This window comes from Primulina huaijiensis, chromosome 4, assembly GCF_012295235.1.
Source record: "Primulina huaijiensis isolate GDHJ02 chromosome 4, ASM1229523v2, whole genome shotgun sequence".
Taxonomy (NCBI): Eukaryota; Viridiplantae; Streptophyta; class Magnoliopsida; order Lamiales; family Gesneriaceae; genus Primulina; species Primulina huaijiensis.
The window spans coordinates 4,394,684-4,420,115 of record NC_133309.1 but is presented as its reverse complement, the minus strand read 5'-3'; the positions used below and the strand labels follow the sequence as shown (position 1 = coordinate 4,420,115).

At 42.5% G+C, this 25,432-nt stretch overlaps 1 protein-coding gene across 1 annotated transcript; it reads left to right on the top strand.

Annotated features, from left to right (window-relative positions):
• LOC140975276 (chitin elicitor receptor kinase 1-like) lies at window positions 1–24,585 on the top strand. Its single transcript, XM_073438900.1, has 11 exons — window positions 1–749; window positions 3,188–3,221; window positions 3,470–3,618; window positions 20,965–21,161; window positions 21,950–22,039; window positions 22,797–22,890; window positions 22,974–23,125; window positions 23,199–23,293; window positions 23,737–23,875; window positions 23,970–24,065; window positions 24,154–24,585. Exons 1-11 carry the CDS (start codon window positions 137–139, stop codon window positions 24,316–24,318), a joined length of 1,824 nt encoding a protein of 607 aa, XP_073295001.1. The 5' UTR covers window positions 1–136; the 3' UTR covers window positions 24,319–24,585.
• The last annotated feature ends 847 nt before the right edge of the window (window positions 24,586–25,432 follow it).

The window sequence follows — 25,432 nt, the reverse complement described above, 5'->3', positions numbered from 1 at the left end:
CAGTCCAAGTCAACGGTTCCGAAATTATGTCCATTGATTCATTTAAACTCCATAAATTCCATGCGAATCTCTCGCTTTTGAAATATTCATCGCCAATCTTGATCGGAAAATTCTCCGTCGCCTTTCGCCGGTCAGAATGAGCCTGCTATTTTTGAAATTTTTGCTCCTACTGCTTATCGGACTATTCTCCACCGCCGATTGCCGGTGCAGCCGTGGCTGTGACTTAGCGCTAGCATCCTACTACATGTGGCCGGAATCAAACTTCTCTTACCTTAACCAAGTCACCGGCGTCCCAATCCCAACAATCCTCAGTTACAACCCTCAAATTCATAATCAAGACAGCGTGCTAGCTGGTACGCGGACAAACATTCCGTTCCGTTGCGACTGCATCGGCGGAGAGTTCCTCGGTCACGTGTTCACTTATGACGTCGTCTCCGGAAACAATTACGAGACAATCGCGGAGCAGTATTACTCGAATTTGACGACTGTGCAACTTTTGACGAGGTTTAACAGTTATCCCGATTTCAATATTCCGGACACTGGACAGTTGAATGTCACTGTGAACTGTAGCTGTGGCGACAAGGACGTATCGAAAGATTATGGTTTGTTTGTGACTTATCCTCTGAGACCTGGGGAGAGCTTAGAGTCGGTGGCCCAAGCTAGTAATTTGAGTTCTACTCTGGTGAGGAGTTATAATCCGACGGCCAATTTCAGTGATGGTACCAGTGTGGTGTATATTCCGGGGAAAGGTGAGACATCAAAGTGAATTTTGGGAAATTTCATATTCATTTCTAATTACAGTATTATCCTGCAACCAATGTTAATGAATCGTATGAAATTGTTTGTATCTTATTTGTTAGATTGGGATGATTCATGTTTGGTGCAGTGATTATGGGGTTAAAACTGTTGAGTAGATTATAACTAGTCTGTGAGTTTGACAATCACAAGGCTCAAACTTCGTTGTCAGCGTCATGTTATTTCAACCCACTGGTATATTTTTTATTCCATGCCTTAATTTTCTATGTTACCTGAAATATTTCTTGTATGAAATCCTGACGAAATTTTCTATATGATGCTCAATGCTCGACTAACGACTGTTTCCTGAAACATAAGGTAGGGGTACTAATAATATTGCATTGACATAATTGGGCTAAATAGTAAAAAAAAAAGAAAAGATCAATATCTTATACCATTATTTCACTTTGAGATGTTTTTCTTGTCATCTCTCATTGTTTCACATCTGCTTTTCTTCAACCTGCACTAGAAAGGAGTATACGTACACACATATGTGGATTGAAAGTAGAATTCTTCATCACATAGGATACGTTGTATCTGGTCTTTTTAATAGATTACCTGACTCGCACAGTAGCAAAAGAAAAAGACTTTTTAGAAAATCCTAGAGATCTTTGAGGATAAAAACGAGTACCCATCTCAGAGAATAACAGCGTTTTGGAAACCAAGAGATGTGCTATGGATTAGGAAGCTTCATGAAAGAAACTTTTGAGCTTAGTTCTGATTTGGCGTTAAAAGTCTACAATTATAAGAAAAAAATAACGGTAAGACCATGGAAGAAATAGTTGAGTGGGAGTTTCATAAATTGGAGTTTTGATCTCTTCGTGAAGTTTTCCATGTGTTTTTTGGAAGGGCGGTGTCTTTTTTTCTCTCTTTGTCTAGAAAGACCCAGCTTCTCGTGATACTTTTTCCAACCTTTAAGGGATTTTTAATGTGTTAGGAGATAAAATGAGCGTATGTTGTGAATCTTTTTTATGTTTGAATATATTTTATGGGTATATGTGTCACACCTCAGGCTTAGACCCGCACAAACATGACTGTACAATGAGCACCTACAGTAATTACTTCATATCCGTCTGGGCCATAAAAAATGTTTAATTCAAGTTACAATGGAAATACATCATAGCTCATTATAAGTCATTTTAAACTTTGATTTTTAACATACGTGGGACAAAAGTGTTACAATCACCCTTTTTTCAGAACGCTACGTTCTCGTCGTTGCTTGCCCCTCAATCCATTAGCACCCGTAATCTAGAGATAACTCATACAGGTTCAAGAGTTGGCTCCCACCCGCATATCAATTTGCCCTGGATAGTATTTATTTCCCTTTCCTGCTGGTGATCAGTTCTGATACCATTCTATCATACCCTGAGCCCATGCCTGCACAAGCGCGACTGTACATGGACCCCTTTAGCAACCACTTCATATCTGTCATCGCTTTAGGAAAATGATTAACCCAAGTTGGTATGAAAATCTATTGCAACAAATTACGAGTCATTTTAGACTTTGATTTTTAAAGGGTATTACAATTTGTTTCAACCACTTTTGTACATTCTGATCGAAGTTCTAAATATATTCCGTCGATCAATGTTTTCTACCTAGATTATTTCATTTTTGAAGGATATCATATGTAATTCAAATCATTAATCGATCTTGCCGACTATAGGTGAGGCTCTAGGATAGATTTCGCATTCAGCGCATCAATTTCATATTAGGTCAGGCATTATTTTATAAGTTTTACATGATAAAAATATCACCGTTAATTCAAATCACGTGAATAAATTATATTTTTCCTAAATTTTTTTCATTTCATAATTGAACAAATTTTTATGTTAGATATGATCTTGAAAGCATTCAGAGCACGTTCAAGTTATCGATAAGATTTGAGTTTTCAACGCACTTTAAAATCAGAGCAGGGGATTTTAGCCGTGAATCCAAATGTGTTATATTTTTTATAATATTGTATCTGCATCATAGAAGTAGTTGACTCCTTCACCGAAACATGTTTTGAGAATTTCATGAATAGTTTACATTATAATCTCGTTTTAACTTGAAGTTTATTTTAATTTTTCCGAGATGAAAGATTTTTTTTATAAATTCCACGAGTTATGTGCACACATTTTATGTGCTAGGCCATTATTTTACCTCCTCAAAGTATCTAATCTAATACTGGAAATGTATCATCTATCTTATTGCTAGAGCTTTAAGCGAAATGTCAATAGTTATAGTTTCCTTCTTTTTGTCACCATCTAATGCTCCAATTTGTTGAAGTTTGAGATTTATTTAATGCCCTCAAACGTGTTCTCAATGAATTCGAAAGCTTTCTGTAGTGATTCTTATCATGTGATCAACTGCTTTAGCTGTTGCCTTAACTACGATTACTTATTTTCTGCAGATCAGAATGGGAGCTATCCTCCTCTAAATAGCAGGTAGCATGCCTTGGCTTTTATTTTATAACACAAAGAATCTGCAAATTATTTTATTAATTATTGTAACTGGACATATTGCGAATTTTAATGCACCAATTTTTTATTTTATGTTTTATCTTTTTGCAGAAAAGGTGGCCCGGCTTTCTCTTCATATGGGTTTCTAAAATTGTTCCATTTGTTTTTCCACTAACAAATAAGACTACAGATGGCAATGGAAAGCCTTGTATTCTGCTGATATTTTTCTATACCTTGTTATCAGGATTATCAGGTCGAATCATAGCTGGGATATCTGTTGCAGGAGTAGTTGGTGTTTTGTTATTTTCTGGATGTTTGTATATTGGATATCAGAGAAAAAAGAATGCAACCAGGATTCGATTGGTCTCAGGAGTATCTGAAGGTCAGCCATTCATTTAAAGCTGGTCATCTTGGATTGTTGGTTCTTTACTGCAAATCTGTTGTTACATCTACTTAATATTCGTTAACAAAATGAATGTTTCATATACCACTTTTAGTTAAAAATATCTGATACGTGTCTCTGGAAACTGGAGATCATATGCAGTTAATGAGCATAATAGAAATGACTAAGAACAGTTGCTTTCCCTTTTGGTCGAGTTTATCCATGAAGGGGTGAAGGGAAGCATTTTGGGATATTTGGTTTGAACCAGTTTTTCCTAAAGGCAACTCCTTCTGTTACATGGTTCTTCGAGACCCCGGACATCACAAATATGCAAAGCTATGTATCGTGGGCGTAATGAGAAAGAAGCTCATTAAGGACGTCACATGTCTAACTGTGAGGGCATCAATGTCCTCCGTCCTACACTGGTTTTGGGAGGAATTTTGAATTGTTTTTAAGAGAGCTTAGTTTTTTTCTAATGAAAAAAATTCCATTAAAGGGTAAATATAGTTCAGTACGATTACACTGGGTATACCCAGGAGAAATCAACATATCCCTAGTTCAGCGTGAGTTGTATGAAGCACAGCCGGTGCGCTGGGTCAGCATGCACTGCCCTGAGCAGAGCATGCGACCCAGCGATTGAATCTCTGTCCAAACGTCCTAGTAGTGTGCTAAACATTATGCACCAGTCTAATAACACAAAAACGGTGGCAAACCCATGAGCATACAAGTACAAGGGCATACACCGGATCTCCAGTTACAAATACGCGGGGCATACCCCAGGTCTCCGCTAGATCGATGGAAAAGGCCACACATCAGTCCATAATATGAGTTCTATCCATTAAAATCTGAATCTTCCTCAAAGTAGCATCCGAATCTGTACCTTCCCCATCGAACAACTGTCTATTCCTCATGTTGCAGATGTGATAAATGGTCACAACAATGGCTGATATACGAAATTTTGCAACTTTAGATGAGCCACGATAACAACTTCTGAATGCTCGGAGCAATGCTTGTGCTGACCCCATTGTTTTCTTCAACTCCAACCAATCTCTCACCTTCTTCCATAATTCCTTTGTCTTATGACACCAAGAAAAACAGATGTTGGAAAGATTCATTATCACACTTACAAAGGCTACATAACTTGTCAATTACATAGGGTTGGCGATTCTTAGTGAGGAATTTTCCATGGGCGAACAACCAAAAAGCAACCTATGTTTTGGGAGGATGCCCGGTTTCCAGATTAGTGGTTTCCACGGCCATATCATTGGATTAGGAGAGAACCAATGATACATTTTGTTCAACTTATTATTGTTACCATCAAACCAATCTCTCAAATTTTCGACCACATCGTCTTCTGATTCCATCCTATTTCTCATTTCATCCTGAATAATGTCAAGGCTTTTAAGTAATGGGGAATCCACTCTTTTCGGTATCCAACCCCAGAAATCCGCAAAGTAGAAATGATTAATCCACTTTATCCAGAAGGAGTCCTTTTTTCATGAATGTTCCGTATCACTTTTGATAACAGTGATTTATTCCAAGCCTTAAGATCTCTGAGACCCAATCCGCCCCCTTCAGTAGGTCTACATATTTTTGTCAAGAGACAGATGGGTGCTTTGACGACCAGTAAAAACTACTGCATAACCCGTATATCTTCGATATAACCCTTTCCGGGTTTGGTAAGATCGATAGCCAATGGCACTCTACACCTTGAAGAACCTATCTAATCAACTCTAATCTTCCCGCATAGGACAGTGAGTCTTTAGGCCAAGCAATGATTTTCACCGAGATTTTATCAATTAAAGGACTATATAATCAGGTATATTAAGCTTAACCGAAGCCAAAGGAATACCTCAGCATCTAAATGGAGAACTTCCAAGTTGAAATCCAGTTAACCTCAGAATCTCCTGTTTTTCTCCATCTGTCACTCCGGCCAAAAACGCATTAGATTTCAGCGCATCGGCACGTTGCCCAGCCATGTTACCAAATTGCGAGAGACATTGCCTCAAAATCCCCACTCCCAACATCACCTCTTGATAGAAGAAGAAGATCGTCCGCATATGCTAAATGAGTAATCCCCAACGACTCGCACTTGGGGTGGAAATTGAAGTCTGGGGAGGTAGACGCCAATTTATAGGATCTCGAAAGCATTTCTAGGCATATAGCAAACAAATATGGCGATAGCGGGTCTCCTTGTCTCAATCCACGTTGTCCTTTAAAGAAACTGTGCAGCTGTCCATTTACCGAGATAGAAAAAGATGTCGTAGTAACACATTCCATTATCCAAAGAATGAAAGTATTAGGAAATTCCAGGACTGTCTAGTAAAAAATCTCAATGTATAGTGTCATATACCTTTTGTAAGTCCACTTTCATTATGCATCTAGCTGAGGTATTTTTCTCATAATATTTTCGAAAAAGTTCTTGTGCTAGATGGATGTTATCCACAATTGAGCGATCCTTGATATATGCCATTTGAGACTCATCCACTATAATATCCCCCATGATCACAATCTATTAGCCAATACCTTGGAAATGATTTTGTAGAGCACATTGCAACAAGAAATGGGGCGGTAATCATTGTTTGAAGAGGCGTGTAAAGATTTAGGGACAAGATCGATGTCAAAAAGCGCATTCTTGATCTCGTCGACAGTAATTTCAGAAGTTAGCCTACCCCTTTTATGTTGTGGTACCACCACGGCTATAATATTGTCTCTGACAATCATTTGTGTTCTGTTTACCTCTGTTCCTAACAGTTGCTTATAGCAGAGAACAAATTCTTTAGCAGTCTCATCTCGGTTAGATGTTGTGTTACCATCCATTTTTTTTAATCGCGAAGATCATATTTTTCCTATTAGTACTCTTAATGAGATCATGAAAAAAATTTGAACATCTATCTCCATGTTTCAGAAAATCACATTTTGCTTTTGGAGCAAAAAACAGTCTCTCCCTTAACATTTAATGTCCCTATTTGAAATACCTCCAGACAAGACACATCTTTGAACATTTTCCAGGTCCTCAGCCATTTTTGACCTACTTGATGTATGACTAAAATGACGTGAATTCAAAACTTTTTAGGGGTTTTTAAGTCTACTAATCTTTGTTTCAAGAGATATTGCGCTGTCCCCACCTTATTCGCAACCCAATTGTTTCTCACTACATCCTCAAATTTATCATGAAGGGTCCACATATTAAAAAATTTGAAGCTCTTACCTCTCCCCATTTCCACATTATCCAAGGCAACAATATAACGTGAGTGATCAGAAATACACCCCGGAACGATAAATTCAGCAGACACATATTATATAAGAGCCATGCATTGTTCACCATCTCCTTGTCTAACTCGGAACACACAAGTCGAATTCATCCATGTATAGAAACATCCTGCACTTTGTAGATCCACCAATTCCAACTGTGCTACACATTCCTCAAAATCCACAGTTTCAAAATTTTTAATAGCAACCCTTTTTTTTTTATATCAAGAGTGAAGTAACTATTAAAATCCCCGAGTACAATCCAAGGTTCAGTAGTAGTCTTCCCAACATATTTTAGAGAATTCCACATTGGTTTCTGTTGGAACTTTTCAAGTTCGCAATCTTAATTTTGATGTTAACAAAACTTGTCATTTTGTGTTACTAATGATTTACCTTAAGTGTGCAGAAGCTAGGATCAGTTTGAGGAATCTAAATCGCAAACTGAAGAACCAACTGTTCGCACAAACTGAATCAGGAGAATTGATATGTCAAATGAGCAGTTCAGCTGATCGTCCAGTTGATAGGTAGATCAGCAGGAGAACCTCAGCAGCCTGGCCAGCCGAAGGAGTGTTCAACTGATGAAGAAGCCCAGCTGATCAGTTCAGCTGAACGAGAGTGAAATCAGTTCAACTGACAAGTCAGCTGATTTCATCAGCCCAACTGAAGATCAGTTCAGCTGACAAGTTCGGAGCGTCAGTTAAGAATCTTTCAGTTGTAGATGAAGAAAAACTCATTCATTGGATTCCAGCTATACACAAAGGTACAAAGTAATAGTCCAGTCAAAAGACAATAATGGACGTTGCATCAGAGCATTAAAGACAAACGTTTCAGAAGGGCAGTCCGAGAAAGTCGAGACACAAAGTCCAAGAAACGAATTCAAGATGCAACAGATACAATAATTGAGTCTCACTGTACGATCAGTTTCCCGCCTATATAAAGAGAAGATCAGCGGAGACGATGATATATACAGAACCAGAGAGAATGAGAAAAACAAAGAAAGGAAATGCTTAATGCTTATCAGCTTTCAAGAAGCAATCAACCGAGATTTGAGGGAACACTTCAACGTGTTATCAGCTTAGTTTAGAAGCTCACTTCCCTCAGTGTGTGAGAACACTTTTGTTCAGTTCTCACACACGAGCACACACCACCACCCAAAATACAGTCTTGCACAAAGACGTTAAACTTGTGTATGTAGTCTTTCTCACATAGACTTAAAAAAGTGTTGGCTGGAAGGTGCTGCCTTCAGTCTAGACTAGGAGTTCAGTTAGGCAGTGATATCCCATGGATGAGCCCATCAAGATCCGGCCCATATCTAGGGCCCACAGGTGAAGGGCCCATGACAAGCCCAGACATCCCCCTATAAATACCAGGTTTGAGCGTTCAGTTGAATTATTCACTATATTGTTTTCAGCAGCACCTTTAGCTGCTCCCCCCATATATCCTCAGTCTCTGACTTGAGCGTCGGAGGGGCTACGCCAGGACACCCTCCTGGCCCCCTTCTAACGGTCTTATTCTTGATTTCAGGCTCAGGGTGATCTTAAAGCCCACGTCTGAACTAGTGACGCTCGTTGGGATCGGACCCGAAATTTCCCGTGAGTATCACTTGGCGCCGTCTGTGGGAAAACTTGAGTTGAGACGTAGAGATGGTAGGCAGGAAAGGAAGTAGAAGGGCTACCTCAGCATCATCGCGTCCTCAGAGGGGACCCGAACAGTCTCATGTTGAGACAAGACATGAACAACCGCGTCTTGAGACGAGACATGAACAACCTCGTCAAGAGACAAGAACCGAGCAGCCCCTTCACGAGACAAGGGTCGAGCAAACCCGTACCAATGAGAACGTGGGGAACTTGACCCTGGAGCAGTTGGGCCAATTTATCACCCGGACAGTGGATGAGGCCATGAAAATGAATCAAGAGTCTGTGTTTGTAGAGGAACAGGCCGCCAGTCAGGAACGTGAGGAAAATGTTGAAGTCCACCAGAGTAGGGTGAAGGAGACGCAACCCCTCCCAACTGGGGAGATTAGTGAGATGGGGAAGATGTGGAAGGAGATACGGAGGTTGAGGGAGCAGGTAGGAAGCAGNAAGGTAGGAAGCAGAGCGCCGATACCCAAGAGAGGAAGCCCTTTTTCACTAGCCATCTTGGAGGAAGGGCTTCCTCCGAATTTTCGACAATCTAACATTGGTGAGTATGACGGACATACTGACCCCGAGGAACACTTGGGTAGATTTGAAAATACGGCTTTGTTGCACCAATATTCAGATGGAGTCAGGTGCAGGGTGTTTCTGGGCACGTTGGTGAGGTCAGCCCAACAGTGGTTTAACACCCTGCAGCCCAACTCCATACGTTCTTTCAAAACTTTTCAACTGCCTTCTTGCACCGATTCGCTAACAGCAAGAGGCACCAGAAAAATTATTTGAGCCTGTTCGTGATGAAANTAGAAAGAGGCACTAGAAAAATTATTTGAGCCTGTTTGTGATGAAACAACAGGAGTCTGAGACTTTGCGAGAATTTGTCCAGCGTTTTAACAATGCAGCGCTGGAGATACCATCGGCTACCCCGGAAATCATGATAAGTGCCTTCACCCAAGGCTTGAGAGGAGGGGAGTTTTTCAAATCACTGGTCATGAAACCTCCGTCGACCTATGATGACTGGCTGGCTCGGGCGGAGAAGTATGTAAATCTAGAGGATGCCCAACGGTATAGAAGGATGGAGCAGCGGCCCGGGGGAAGTAGGATGGAGGGGGAGAGAGAGGAGGTAGGAAGAGAGGTTCATGGGAGAATGAGGAGGACAGAAATAGAAGTAGAGGACAATTCTCATCACATGTTCCTCTAAACAGGAATCGCGATAAGGTAATGGAGGTGAGGGAGCTAGAGGGAAGGTGGGAGAAGTCGCAGAGAGCGGATGGCGGTGTTAGGATGCCTTCGGCGGACAAACGAGGGGCATCCTCATCCGGGGACCGACCGAAACCTCGCCCATCTCCTAGGCGAGGTCGAGGTCCTCCTTGGATCAACCAGAGGGTCAGAGAGCCGAGAAGAGAAGGGCGGGGTCAGGATGTTCCTCGGGAACCTGGCGAGCCGAGGAGGAGAGCAGAGGAAGATAACCACCCCACGAGAGGAATGATTCACATGGTCTCGGGGGTGCTACTGATGGAGACTCTGGGCGAGCTCGGAAAGCACACGGGAGGAGGTTGGAGAATTTTGAGATATCCAGGGGTGCAGACTTACCCCAAGATCCTGTCATCAGCTTCGGGCCGGAAGACCTTCGAGGTATCATGGCTCCTCATAACGATGCCTTGGTGGTGACCGCCACTATTGCCAACTACGATGTGGCAAGGATCTTCATTGATAATGGGAGCTCTGTAAATATATTGTTCAAGAGCACGTTGGATCAGATGAAGGTGGAAGGGTTCGAGTTTGATCCGGTCTCCACTCCTCTGTATGGGTTCGTGGGACATGCCATTCCGCCGCTGGGTCAAATTACTCTTCCCCTATCTTTGGGGCGCGACCCTCGGCGGGTAACAAAGATGATAACATTTACAGTGGTGGATACCCCTTCATCATATAATGGAATCCTGGGGCGGCCAGCCTTAAAGGATTTCAGAGCCGTAGCCTCCACGTATCATCAGAAGTTGATGTTTCCTGTGGGGAAGGAAGTGGGAGTCTTGTGCGGGGACCAGAAGGTCGCGCGTCGGTGTTATGAAGGGACGGTGAAGGAGGAGGGGAAGAGGGCGCGGGTGGAAGTTAATATGATGATAAGGGGGAGGAGTGGGTTGCCCGTAGCGAGGAAGGAGGTTTGGGAGATTATGGAGGAAGAACCGGAGGTCATAGTGCTGGGACCCGAAAAGAAAATGCTCAGAATAGCCCGTGACCTTGACCTAAGGGTTAGGGAGGAACTCATTGCTTTCTTACAGGCCAATCTCAGCGTGTTCGCTTGGTCAGCTCAAGAGCTCACTGGGACGGCCCCGGATGTTGCGGAGCATCGGTTGAACATCTTGCCGAATGCTCGCCCAGTAAAACAAAAGAAAAGACATTTCGGGCCTGAAAAAGATAAAGTTATACAGAAAGAGGTCGGTGAATTGCTTGAGGCTGGGCACATTCGAGAAGTGCAATTACCTACATGGCTATCGAATGTTGTCCTAGTCCCGAAGAGTTCAGGGAAGTGGAGGATGTGTGTGGACTTCAGAGATCTCAACAAGGCATGTCCTAAAGATTGTTATCATATGCCTCGGATAGATCAGTTGGTGGACTCCACAGCTGGACATCAGTATTTGTGCATGCTGGACGCTTATCAAGGGTACCATCAAATCCCTTTGGCTGTGGAGGATCAGGATAAAGTGAGTTTCATCACCTTTGAAGGAACTTTCTGTTACGTGGTCATGCCCTTTGGACTCAAAAATGCCGGAGCCACGTATCGGCGATTGATGGATAGAGTCTTTTCTGAGCAGGTGGGAAGGAATGTCGAAGTGTATGTGGATGACATCATGGTAAAGTCTAAGGATTCAACCCAGCTCATACCTGACTTAGTAGAGACCTTTTCCACCCTCTGGTCCTATAGGCTGAAGTTGAATCCTTAGAAGTGTATTTTTGGGGTGAGGAGCGGGAAGTTCCTTGGTTATATGGTGACAGAAAGGAGGATCGAGGCCAACCCGAGAAAGTTCAAGCTATCCAAGATATGGTCTCTCCACAGGGACCCAAAGATGTTCAGCAGCTGACAGGTAGGATTGCTGCGCTGGCACGCTTTATCTAGAGGTCCGCCCACCGAAGCTTACGATTCTTTCGGACCTTGTGTAAAGCGAGAAAATTTGAGTGGGGTCCGGATTGCGAGAAGGCTTTCACAGAATTGAAGGAATACCTTGCCGAGCTTCCTGTCCTGACCAAACCGGCGGTGGGTGAGCCTTTGTGGGTATATTTATCTGCCACTGAAGAGGCTGTAAGTTCAGTCCTTGTTAAGCTAGATGGGTCAGTTCAGCAGCCGGTGTACTATGTTTCGCATGCACTCAAAGGGGCAGAGATCCGATACTCGGGGTTGGAAAAATTGGCTTTGGCTTTGGTAGTGACAGCAAGACGCTTGAGGCCCAACTTTCTATCTCATCCGATTGTGGTGCTCACTAACAGTCCATTGGGCAGAATCCTAACTCATTCGGATATGTCTGACCGTTTGATCAAGTGGACTACTGAGCTAGGAGAGTATGACATCCAGTATGAGCCAATAACACCTATCAAAGCACAAGCCTTAGCCGATTTTCTGGCTGAGACCGTGCATCAAGAAAATGAAGACCCTTGGAAAGTGTATGTGGATGGTTCCTCCTCGAAGGAGGGAAGCGGGGTGGGGGTGGTACTGATTTCACCAGCTGGGGAGGAGGTGAAATTAGCGGTTAGGTTGGATTTTCGAGCATCCAACAATGAGGCAGAATATGAGGATGTGTTGGCAGTACTTCGAGCAGCCATGAATGTGGGAGCTACCCGGATACTTATTTTTTCTGACTCTTAGCTGGTGGCACAACAGATGAAGGGAGCGTATGATGTGAAAGATGAGAAACTTATTGAGTATGCTCGAGAAGTGGACATGGTCAGAGAGAAGTTCACAGAGATTACATTTGTACAGATTCCCCGGAAAGAGAATGAAAAGGCAGACACGCTGGCCAAAATGGCTGGGACTATCGGAAGTTGGAAGAATAGAGAGGTCGTCTTCCAGGTCGAACTCACACCTCACATGAGTTCACCTGCAGTTGAGCAAGAGGAAGAGGATTGGAGAACCGCTATAACTGATTACTTGAAGGAGGGAAAGCTTCCTGATGACCCTCGCGAGGCTCGTAAGTTGAAGACGAAATGTTCACGTTATGTGATAGTCGGAGAAGTGTTGTTTAGGACGTCTTTTGCAGGGCCGCTTCTTAGGTGTTTGAGTTATCAAGAGGCTGATTATGTGTTCCGAGAAGTTCACGAGGGATGTTGTGGAAATCATCTAGGGGCTTATGCATTGGCGAGGAAAGTGCTGCTCGCCGGTTATTCTTGTCCCTCAGTGCTGCATGATGCTCAAGAGTTAGTGATGTCTTGTGATAGTTGTCAACGTCATGCCCGGTTGCAGCACCGACCGGCCGCGATGATGAAGGCTGTCACGGCCGCTTGTCCTTTTGACCAGTGGGGAATGGATATTGTGGGACCTTTTCCTATAGCTCCTACTCAGAAGAAATTCCTTTTGGTAGCAGTTGACTATTTCTCAAAATGGGTGGAAGCAGAGCCTCTGGCCAGAATCACTGAGAATGACGTCCTGAAGTTCTTGTGGAAGGGTATAGTATGCAGATACGGGGTACCTAGGAGACTGATATCCGATAATGGGAGACAGTTCCAAGGGACCAAGATCCAAGCTTGGTGTAAAGAGATGAAGATCACACAAGTCTTTACCTCTGTAGCTTACCCGCAGAGTAATGGTCAGGTGGAGGTGATTAATCGGAAGCTGGTGCAGGGTCTAAAGGTTCGACTTGGCAGAGCTAAGGGTAATTGGGTGGATGAGCTACCAAGTGTCCTATGGGCATACCGAACCACTCCGAGAGCAGGAACCAAAGAAACTCCTTTCAGTTTGGTCTACGGTAATGAGGCAGTGCTCCCGGCTGAGATTGGGTTGGAATCGGCAAGAGTAGTGTTTTATGACGAGGACAATGATGCGAGACGCGCTACTGACCTTGATCTTTTGGAAGAAAAGAGAGAGCCTGCCAGCATTCACATGGAAGCTTATAAGAACCGCATTGCACAGTCTTATAATCGAAGAGTCATTCAGAGAAACTTTCAGGTAGGTGACTTGGTTCTGAGGAAGGTGCAAGAGGAGCAGAGAGGAAAGTTGAACCCAAAATGGGAGGGCCCCTTCAAAGTGATCGAGAGGCTGAGCTCTGGAGCCTATTACTTGGAGGATGTGCAAGGCAAGGCTGTGAAGAGGCCTTGGAACGCTTATCACCTTAGGAAATATTATTCTTGATTCCATCATTGATGTATTTTATTTTCTTAATTTCCTTATGTAATCCGTTGGAATTCAATAAAATCAAGCTCTTTTAGTTCATGAATGTTGTTGTATTGTGAAGGTGATAAAAAATTTATTTTCCTACTAAGGCATCGCCGAGTAGAGGAGCAGAGTGGAGGAGAAAAAGTTTATTTTCCTGCTATGTCATCGCCTAGCAGAGGAGCAGAGTTAGGGAGGAGAAAAATTTTATTTTAATGCTATGTCATCGCCTAGCAGAGGAGCAGAGGTGGGGTGGAGAAAAATTTTATTTTCCTGCTAAGGCATCGCCTAGCAGAGGAGCAGAGTTGGGGAGGAGAAAAAGTTTATTTTACTGCTATGTCATCGCCTACCAGAGGAGCAGAGGTGGGGAGGAGAAAAATTTTATTTTCCTACTAAGGCACCGCTTAGTAGAGGAGCAGAGGGCAGGAGAAAAATTATATTTTCCTATTAAGGCATCGCCTAGTAGAGGAGTAGCGCGCAGGCGGAAGAGTGTAGTTTCCAACTAGAGCATGGCCCAGGAGGGGAGCAGCGTGCAATTATCCTATTAAGGCATCGCCTAGTAGAGGAGTAGCGTGCAGGAGAAAAGTCTAGGAAAAAAATTAAATTTTCCTATTAAGGCACCGCTTAGTAGAGGAGCAGAGGGCAGGAGAAAAATTAAATTATCCTATTAAGGCATCGCCTAGTAGAGGAGTAGCGTGCAGGAGAAAAATTAAATTTTCCAACTAAGGCATGGCCTAGTAGAGGAGTAGCGTGCAGGAGAAAAATTTTATTTTCCTACTAAGGCACCGCTTAGTAGAGGAGCATAGGGAAGGAGAAAAATTAAATTTTCCTACTAAGGCATCGCCTAGTAGAGGAGTAGCGCGCAGGAGAAAAATTTTATTTTCTTACTAAGGCATCGCCTAGTAGAGGAGTAGCGTGCAGGAGAAAAATTAAATTTTCCTACTAAGTCACCGCTTAGTAGAGGAGCAGATGGCAGGAGAAAAATTAAATTTTCCTACTAAGGCATCGCCTAGTAGAGGAGTAGTGTGCAGGAGAAAAATTTTATTTTCCTACTAAGGCATCGCCTAGTAGAGGAGCGGAGGACAGGAGAAAAATTTTATTTTCCTACTAAGACATCACCTAGTAGAGGAGTTACAGGGTGTGGATGTTGAATTTTCAATTTCCTGCTAAGATATCACATAGTAGAGAAGTTCATACCCTGTCGATTTTATTCACCCTAGTGATTTAAAGGCAACAGAGATAAATTAAGAAGAAGCAGTGAATGCGAACGCAAAATACTCAATACCACAGAAAACGAGTTCGTACATGCCAAAAGTGCGCAAAAAGAAATAACCAAATGTAAACCTCACAAAAGTTGCATAATACTACGGAAAGTAAAGCAGTGCAGAAAGTAACAAAATATGGCCCGAAGGCCTACAATGTCTGCATAAATGAGAAAATAACACAAGTTTTTTTTTTTAAAAAAAAAAATGGTCTAGAGATCAGGTGGGAGACTCGCTACAAAGTCCTCAAGGCTGATGAAATCAGTGGGAGCGCCGGTCGGAGGGTAGCCTTGAGCCTTGAAAAGGTCAACTGCACCCTCAAAACCCACCTCCAAGTAGTGAAAAGCTCTCGGGCCACAGATCTCAACGAATTCTTCAGATTTGAGAAAGTCTTCTTTGAAGGAGGAGGCTTCTGCAGCATGTCGTGCCTTGGCGTCTTTAAGTTCAGCTCGCAAATTCTTTAACTCCTCCTTCAGCTTTTGGTTCTCTTTGGCGTGGTCCTCTATCAGTCGCTGAAACTCTTGTATCTCCTTCAAGAGCTCGCCACATTGAGCTTGAGACTCCGAAAGCTCCTTAACGTGCGTCGCTTTCGCTTCATCTAGGGTCGCCTGGAGTTGGTCGCAAAAAGCCTTACTTTCGCGCAAGTCATGGCAAGCGCTGGACCGGGTAGCATTTGCACGCTCCACCAACTCCTTTAAGTACATCATGTCCTGAGTAAGATAGATAAGAATGAAAAAACGACAAGAAAAGCAAGCATATATTGAATATCAGTCTAGAATCTGGAATAAGAAGTATACCTCAGCGATGCTGCTGCATGTCCGGCGGGTAAGATCAGACCATCCTAGTGAACTCATGAACGTCGCATCTGCGTGAGAAGGAAGCTGATACAATATCTTCTGAGCTAAATGAGAAGGACCTCGACCAACGATTACCGACTCCGGCGTGTATAAGGGGTGTATACTCGGCCCGGTGATAGGCCCATCATCCGACTCAGGTGCTTCCGGAGAGAAGACCGTTGTGGCCGAGATCTCAGAAATCTTGCGCTTGCTCTTCTGTGGAATGGACGGGCCAGGGTCGGCAGATGTCTTTTCTTTGCCAGATGGAGGATGTGATTCAGCCTGAGGAGGTGGGGAGGAGGCTCGCTCCTGAGTGGAAGAGAAGGAGCCTGCCTTCTTCTTCTTTGCCGGGGTGGGCAGGCCAGCAGGTTTTGTCGCTGTGGTAGAGCATGTTCTTTTCATCCCCGTCTTGAGTGCTGAGGCAACTGACTTCTGAGGTACTGATGATGCACCCTCAGTCTTCTTCTTTGCAATTTCACGGAGAAAAAGAGCATTCATAACTCTAGTACCTGCAAGCAAAGACAATGAACCAGATGAGAGTGTTATCAAGTAACGTAATAAGCAAAAGGAAAAACGAGAAACATAAAAAGTGAGAGTATCTACCAGGATTCTCCTTCAGCTTAATTTTCACGGGACTTAACCTGGCGTGGCACAGAAGATCTTCAGACAGGAGTTGGGGAATACTAAAACATCGATCTCCTAACACACTCATTATCTGCAGATACTCCTTATCTTTCTTATAACCTTTGGAAAGTTTGGGCTTGGTGAAGGTGGGGTACCAATCAGTGGAGCAAGTCAATTCCTTGGGAGGCTGAATGAAGAAGTAATATTTTTTCCAATCTTTCACGTGACTGGGGGCTCCGTCAAAAAGTTTGTGGCTAGACCGGGAAGTCACATAAAAAGGTCCTTCTCTTGATCTGGACAAAACTAAGAAGTAGGAGAAGGTGGTAAAATTCAAAGGGAGGCCTAGGGCCCGGAATAACACAGCAAAGCAGCTTATCAAGCGGAAAGCATTAGGCGTGAGTAAACCTAAGTGCACCTGGTAGTACTTGCTCAACTCTTGGAAGAAATCACACAGAGGAAAACGAAGACCTGCATCAAAATGATGCTGAAAAAAGGTATAATAGCCCTTAGGGGCTAGGTAAGGCCGGTCCTCTGGGCTGGGAATGATTATCTGGTGGGAGGAAGGAATGTGCCACAGAGTCCTAAGTTTTGACTTACTACCAGAAAGGATGTGGGATGACAAGTGACCGTACCATAGGTTATCTGCCTCAGATATATTCATTTGTTGGGACACGTGACGCACTTCTTTACCAGGACGACTATGGGTGGCGACCTCCTCCTCGTGGGAATCGAAGGTAAACTCAGGATCGGCTAGGGAAGTCGTACTCTGGCTAGACTCACTTGATTCACTAGACTCGCTAGACCCGCTGAACCTCTCAGAATCACTTGAGGAACTAGACTCGAAATCGGAAGAAGACATGGGTGCTAATGATAATTAAACAGATAGGGGAGAAAACTGACCCGGAAATAACGCGGGAGAATACTCAAAAGATAGGACCGCAATAACGAACAAGTGAGGAGCTTGGGACGAGCGTGCGTGCGCTGGCAGGGGCGAGGGTGCGCTAGCAATGGCGAGGGCGCGTGGGCAGGCAACGGCGAGGGCGACGCTCGGAAGGGGCGACGCGCAGTGGGGCGAGGCGAGCAGGAGATGGGCGAGGCGCTGGTGCTGGGCGAGCGTCCGGGCTGGGCTGTCGGCGAGGTGGAGGCTTGCACGCTGGCAGGGGCGACGCTCGGCGAGGGCGAGACACGGTGGGGCAAGGCGAGCAGTAGATGGGCGAGGCGCTGGGGCTGGGCGAGCGTGCGTGCTGGCGAGCGTACGCGCTGGGCTGTCGGCGAGGTGGTGGTTGGCGCGCTGGCAGGGGCGATGCGCGGCGAGGGCGAGCGTCTAGCAGGCGAGCAGGAGATGAGCGCTTGGGCGTGGCGTCGTGCGAGCGTGGCGCTTGTGTGTGCTAGCGCTCGGGCGAGCGTGCGGCTGGGGCCGGGCGAGCTTCTGGCAGGGGCGAAGCACACGGCTGGCAGGGCGAGGGCGCTCGGCGGCTGGGGCAAGCGCGCGCTGAGGCGAGGCGCTGCCGGGACGTGTTGAGGGCGAGGCGCGCTTGGGCTGGACGCCGGGCGAGCGTGGCGCTTGTGTGCGCGAGCGTGGCTCGGGCGCTGGGCGAGCGCGGCAGAGGCGAGGGTTCGGCGGCGTCGGGCGAAGTCACGAGCGTGAGTGTAGAGTGAGAAGGTGGCCTGCGATGGTGGAGAGCTGGTGAAATAGTAGCAGAGGAAATTATATATGGGAGAAGTGAAAATGAAGTAAGGAGGGAACCCATATTTATAGAAGGAGCCCAGACCAAATCTTTCCTTTCAAGGCAGGATTACGATTTGATTTCTTTCCCTTCAGAATAAGATTGCGATATGATTTAATTTGTTTCCAAATCTTTGGAGACTGACGAACGGCAAAAAGAAAATGCAGGTCGATCCCCGTAATTTTCGCAGTGGTAAACATCGTTCGTTAACGCAAACGAAATAAATTTTTCTAATACGGTACGTCCTCATCGCCGATAAACCAAGGACAACACAATTAATCGAACTTTGTATCTACGATTCAGTTCGACTCGGGAGGGGGAGACTGGTGATACCCCATGGATGAGCCCATCAAGATCCGGCCCAAACTCCTGGCCCATATCTTGGGCCCACAGGTGAAGGGCCCATGACAAGCCCAGACATCCCCCTATAAATACCAGGTTTGAGCGTTCAGTTGAATTATTCACTATATTGTTTTCAGCAGCACCCTTAGCTGCTCCCCCCATATATCCTCAGTCTCTGACTTGAGCGTCAGAGGGGCTACGCCAGGACACCCTCCTGTCCCCTTCTAACGGTCTTATTCTTGATTTCAGGCTCAGGGTGATCTTAAAGCCCACGTCTGAACTAGTGACGCTCGTTGGGATCGGACCCGAAATTTCATGTGAGTATCAGGCAGTGTGTAAGTCCTAAGCTGGGTGGGTTTGTACAAGTAGTTGTATAAATCAAAGTCTTCTAGTGGCTACTACCCAAGGTGGTAGAAGGGGTGACGTAGGAGCAGTTGAAGTCTCCGAACATCCATAAACATATCTTGTGTATTTAACTGATTAACTGCTGTTTTCAAACTGACTTGATAAGTTAGAGCATCCGTCAGTTCAGTTTTTACCATAACTAAACTGATATATGCGACAACTAATCCCCTGATTTTCAGTTATTCAGTTTACATAAGTTAAAATGTTTTCTAATATAACAGTCTTCTTCACGAAGGATTACTTCGAGTTTCTTCCGCTTGGTTTTAAACCAAACTCGATTTTATTCATCGGTGTTAACATTCTTAGAACACAAGCTGTTGCAGCTCATTGGAGAATATTGTGTTTGAAATGCTTTCAAAGGCACGAACCAGCACACGATCCTTCAATTGGTATCAGAGCTAGTTGTTCTAAGAAGAATATTTGAAGAAAACTCTATTTTGAAATTTGTTACTTTAAAATAGTGTTAAAACCTATTTAAAAGTATTTCATACTATTTTCAAAACTATTTGAAAATGTTTATCTATCACTCATTGCGAAGGGTTGAGAGGATTGGCTCTGCACGTTGTCGCCACTTCTCTCGACTCCTAGTTTTGGGGCTTTAATCAGCCTGCAGGGTCCTGAGCTTCATCTGTCAAGATGCACGGCTAAATTGTTCGATGAACAAGATCTCAGTTGCAAGCCTACCAGGTCAGCTGTTCTTCAGACGAAACTCATCCATGTGGGGACGTTGGTTGATTAAATCACCAGCTGAATTCCGCTTGAGCCTCAAAGTGGTCAAAATTTATCCACAACCAAGGGTCACCTTGGTGCACTCGAGGGTCATTCGTTACATCTTAATTATGTCAAACTTCTAGTTCCTCCCATGTCATACTTTTTGGCTACTTTAAGATATAAATCAATGAGCTTCTTTGAGCTAAAATCTTGAGTTCATGAACTAGGGTTTTTCTTCTCCGATCGGCAACATTTCGGTCCTTGTGGTTTTGCAACGCCTTGAGCAACATTATGTTGTATTTTCCACATCTTGAGCTTTAATTTCAAGTCCAGTTGTTGAGCTCTGAGTTTGACAAGCTTGAGCTAAAGTTCTCGAGGTTTATTGTCTGTGTGATTTGCCTCGAAAATCTGAGTCCTCACAGGGTTCTCCTCCTTCGATATCTCCCTGAAAAATGCATCTATATTGCTGGGTGAGATTTCTTAAAACAGTTATGTATGGTAAGAGAACTTGTACCTTCTTTACGAGCAATCTTAGCGAAGACATATGGAGTCAGTTCTTGCTGAAAGAACGTGTTATGAAGATCAAGAACAGATTTAGTTTGTTGCTTTTTATGTCTTGCCTTTGAGATGGGGAAGCCTCAGTCGATGTGTAGCATTGATCAGTGTCATGTGATTGTAGTTGCTCGCCTTACATTTCAAAGAGTGAACTTAAAGCACTTAAAATTAGAAGAACTGAAATCCAGGGATAGTTGATTTAAGATTTCTATCTGGAGTCGGCGGATTAATGCTTCATTTACAGTGAGGAAGGACAAATCGTCACGAAATCTGTGATGGTAGAAAACTTAGAATTCATTAAAACCAAAGATAAGGCACTGTGAAGTGTGAACATATTGCTGATGAAAGCTCTCTATTTGATGCTAAGCTTCAGTTTAAATATGCAAGTCTTGCTAATGCTGTATTTTACAACTCCAACGATAGCTTTAATGACTGCTTTCTAAACAATGGATCCTGGGCATTCACGATAAGGAGTTATTGTTTTATATTCTTCATTCTAACAAGGAAAATATTTGACACTGCAATTGCAGCAGAAGCATTCAAAAACAATTTTCGTTTTTTATCTACTTTTTGTGTATAAGTAATTGGTGTCCTTACACTATTTGATAATCTAATTTTCTTCCATTTCTCAATGAGCTCCAGGAGGCACATTTATCCATGCGTCCGATTCTCCTGTTAACCGGGTTGGCACCTCTCATGGGCTTACCGGCGTTACTGTTGACAAATCTGTTGAGTTCTCATATGAAGAACTTGCAAGCGCAACTAGTGACTTTGACATTGCTAATAAGATTGGTGAAGGGGGTTTTGGTTCTGTCTACTATGCCGAGCTCCGAGGTGAGGTAAGTAGTTATTCTATTTGTGCTGTACAGAATGGTTATAGCATTGCAAGCCAAGGTCTGACTGTACTGAAGTTTCAATTTCCATGCAAATTATGTAATTTGTTGGTTCTTTGAAAGTCTGTCCTATTGCATAAGTAAAAAGTGGTAGAAGGGGTGCAACTTGGATCACATCGGATTCTTAAATTTCTGAATTCAATACAGATTCAACTGGGACCAAAGTGGATACTAATAAAAGTAACTATCAATTTGAAATTTTTGCATTTCTTAAACTATCTGATATGACCCCAATCTCGATCATTAATCAAGATCAAAGCCTGGAGATAAACTAAGATAGGATTGAGTGAAGTGACCAATTAGGGAGCCATGATGCAGGGAGAGTCTAGTTCGAACTATACATCAAGCATACAAATGACTTTGGTTTAATCAAATGAATTGAACCTAGATATCAAGGATTTTGGTTTTCGACTTTCATACAGTTGGGTCAGCAAACTAATATTATTGTTTTGGTATCAGGGTGTTTTGGTCAGAATGTAGAAATAACAAGATACATGTTTGGAGTGCTGACATAGGACCCCTTCAACAGATTGTTGAGGATTTTAGGTTTGTAGTTTGCTAGGAGTTGTGATCTGGCGCATTTGGTCCTATGTATTTGATCTTATCCATTTGTGCTCCATTCTAGGTCCAATACCATATGGTTCATTCATCCGTTATCCACCGCTAGTTGAGGGATTATTTGATGTCTGGTTTTTTATATCATATTTGTTTTTATATGAAAAATTTCCATGCAGAAAGCTGCAATAAAGAAAATGGATATGCAAGCCAGTAGAGAATTTCTTGCTGAATTAAAGGTTTTGACGCATGTTCACCACCTCAACCTGGTATTTTTCTCTATATTCTTCAATACGTGAGATTTTCATTTATGAATGATGGTTTTCATCATCTTTTCGCTGCATCATTTTGAATAAATGATCCCGTTGAAGCCAACTCATCTTATTAATGCCATGTCTTCATGAAGTCTGGTTTTGTAGTTATGAAATGTGGATATTCTTATGACAGTTTATGGGTAATACTGGGTTTCGGTTAATAGGTGATAATGGGTTGGATCTAAACAGGAATTATCTAAAATATAATGTGTAAGAATAAAAATGGGGTGGGGTAGTTATTTTCTGTGTTAAGAATAAAAATGGGTATGTGTGTGCATTTTGTTACGGTTTCTGCTTGCTTTGCTAGGGAGAGGGGATTTATTCTGTTAAAATATTTTCTGCTCTAGGGGTCATTCTCCTTGTAAGAATCGAACATTTTCTTATGTAATTTCTGTTTTAGTTAATGAAATTATAGTTTTTTTTAAAAAAAATGTGGTTTGAGTTCGCAATAGTACCTTGTTTGGACTTATGAGTCAAATTTCTGATTCATGGAATTAGAGCCGTCAATTTGGGTTGGGCTCATTTGTCGGTCCACCCCGCCACACAATTTAAGTGGGTTGGTTTGAAATTTTTTCAATTGACGGGCCTAGATGGGCCAAACCTGTCAATTTGGGTTGGGCTCGTGCATTCTGAGATTATAGATCAGTTCTGCTCTGGTGGTGGATTGCGAGAATGATCTTGCTAGTTATTCTTAATTCATCTTTTGACACAGGTGCGGTTAATAGGATATTGCGTGGAGGGCTCTCTGTTTCTTGTATATGAATACATTGAGAATGGAAACTTAAGTCAGCATCTTCGTGGCTCAGGTGAGATGTGTTTTCAAATGTATTAATGGGATACACAATTTGGCGTTGATAAAAGGCACTAGATTTAGCATGTGTTTTGCCAGGCAGGGAACCACTGACATGGTCAACTAGACTGCAGATCGCTCTGGATTCAGCAAGAGGTCTTGAATATATCCACGAACACACTGTCCCAGTCTACATCCATCGTGATATTAAACCGGCAAATATTTTAATAGACAAGAACTTCCGCGCAAAGGTTGCAGAACAACCTTTATCTTATTGTTGAAAACAATTTGTGTCATACTTTAGTTACATAAACTGCCATGCAGGTTGCAGATTTTGGATTAACAAAACTAACTGAGGTGGGAAGTACTTCATTGCCAACAGGCCGTCTTGTGGGCACATTTGGGTATATGCCACCAGAGTAAGTCCCCCAACACATCTTAATGTTCAATGATCGGCCTTAACTTTTGTTGCAGGGATCTTGATACAGCTGATGAAGTTGAACCGTGTGTTGTCTAAGTTTTGCCCTTATGTCAACCAGGGCGAAGAGCAACATTTGTATTATCTTTAATTAAACTGTAATTTAGTTAACTGAATGAACCCATGGTATTCCTAGTGTTGCAATCTTTTAGAAAAGGTAAAAAAAAGCTAGTAATTTAGCTAATCACTCAGCAAAATTTTTGAAAAAGACGGAGACCTTAAAGGTCACAGAAGCTCTTGGATTTTGAAGGAGAATGATTGGCAATTATCTTGTTGGATTGTTAATGTAAAATAAAAAATTTATGTGAATTATTCAGCTTCACAGGGACATGATGGTTGCCCGACAAAGGAGACTCGTTTTGACTTTCTGTATTCTGCTTGTAGATATGCTCAATATGGTGATGTTTCTCCAAAAGTTGATGTCTATGCTTTTGGTGTCGTCCTTTATGAGTTAATTTCTGCAAAAGATGCAATAGTTAAGTCTACTGGTTCTGCTGCAGACTCAAAGGGCCTTGTTGCGTTGGTAAGTTCCAGTGAGTTTCTTGGATGATTTAGATGCAATATCCCATTATTGGATGTGTCTGCTACTTATTGATGGGTTAAACCGACGTACGCAGTTTGAAGAAGATTTTAATAATCCAAACCGGAGCAAAAACCTCCAAACACTGGTTGACCCCACACTTGCAGATTATCCCCTCGAATCAGTTGTCAAGGTTTCATTACTCTTTAAAGCTACCGATCAAATGATTTCTTATTCGAGGTAATTTAGTAAAATCACCCCAAATTTGTATGTTGTTGTAGTTGGCCGAGCTTGCAAGAGCTTGTACACATGAAACTCCTCAAATTCGACCAACCATGAGATCTATTGTGGTTGCGCTTATGACTCTCTCGTCGTCAACAGAAGATTGGGACGTGGGCTCTTTCTATGGAAACCAAGGTTTGTTAAATTTATTGTCTGGAAGATAGGAACAGAAGTGCCATGTCTTCGAGACAATCCAACCATCAGAAGCTGTGTTGCTGAATGTATAGTTATGTACATTTGAAGTGTAGCGTTATTTGATGTGAATGGGGAAGAAAGAGCCTCTATAAATGGAGATTTTTATTTCAGCTAGTGAATGTTTTTCTTTCTATATTAGCAATTTAGCAGCAGGAACACAGTTGTTGTACTTGCATAATACAGGAATATCGTCTGAGGTATGTAACGTAATAATTGACCTTTGATATTTGTTTAATCAATTTATAGATTGAATGTTGAATATTTGTAATTTGATTTAGATACTATAATATAATATGATATAAATTATATAATGAACTTGTACCACTTGCATCAATTTATACAAGGATCAATAAATATGTCAAAATGTGTCGAAATAATTTTACAATGCACCATATATGTATCACATAATCGAATTTGGAGCAATGCAGCATATAGTCTACAAGCAAGGTAAGTAGGTTCCGTTACCGGAACGCGGCGGCTATGGAAAAGTTTGGCCGAAATTTTCCTCAAATTTTCTTAAGGTGGCCGAAACTTTGCTTGGAAGGTGGAGGGAATTAGGGTGAACTTTTGTGCTTGTTTTTGTGTGCAAAAACAAAGGATATTTCATATGACCCTCAATGAAATATTTATAGAGGTTGATTCCTGATCACATCAGGAGCCTTTCTCCCATCCGAATTCCTAATCCTTGTCTCACCGACTGTTAATTCTCATTAAATTAAATTCTCATATTATTGTTATATCATATATTTATCAACTTTTGATAATATATGATATATTAATAATATATATACACATATTTATACTTCCATATAAAATGTATATATAAAATTAACATATTTACACATGCACTTTTAATATGCGCACAAATATATTAATTAAACTAAATATCAATTATTTAATTAACTTATTAGTTAATTAATTATATATCTCTTTAGAATATTTTATGAGAATTTGTACACATTAGTAGTCACGACTACTAGTACTATCATTTAATTAGTAAATTTTAAATTCAGTAAATAAATTATTTTGAAGTCATTATACCCGACGATGTGTCAATGATACAAGTTTTGTTCATATAATGAA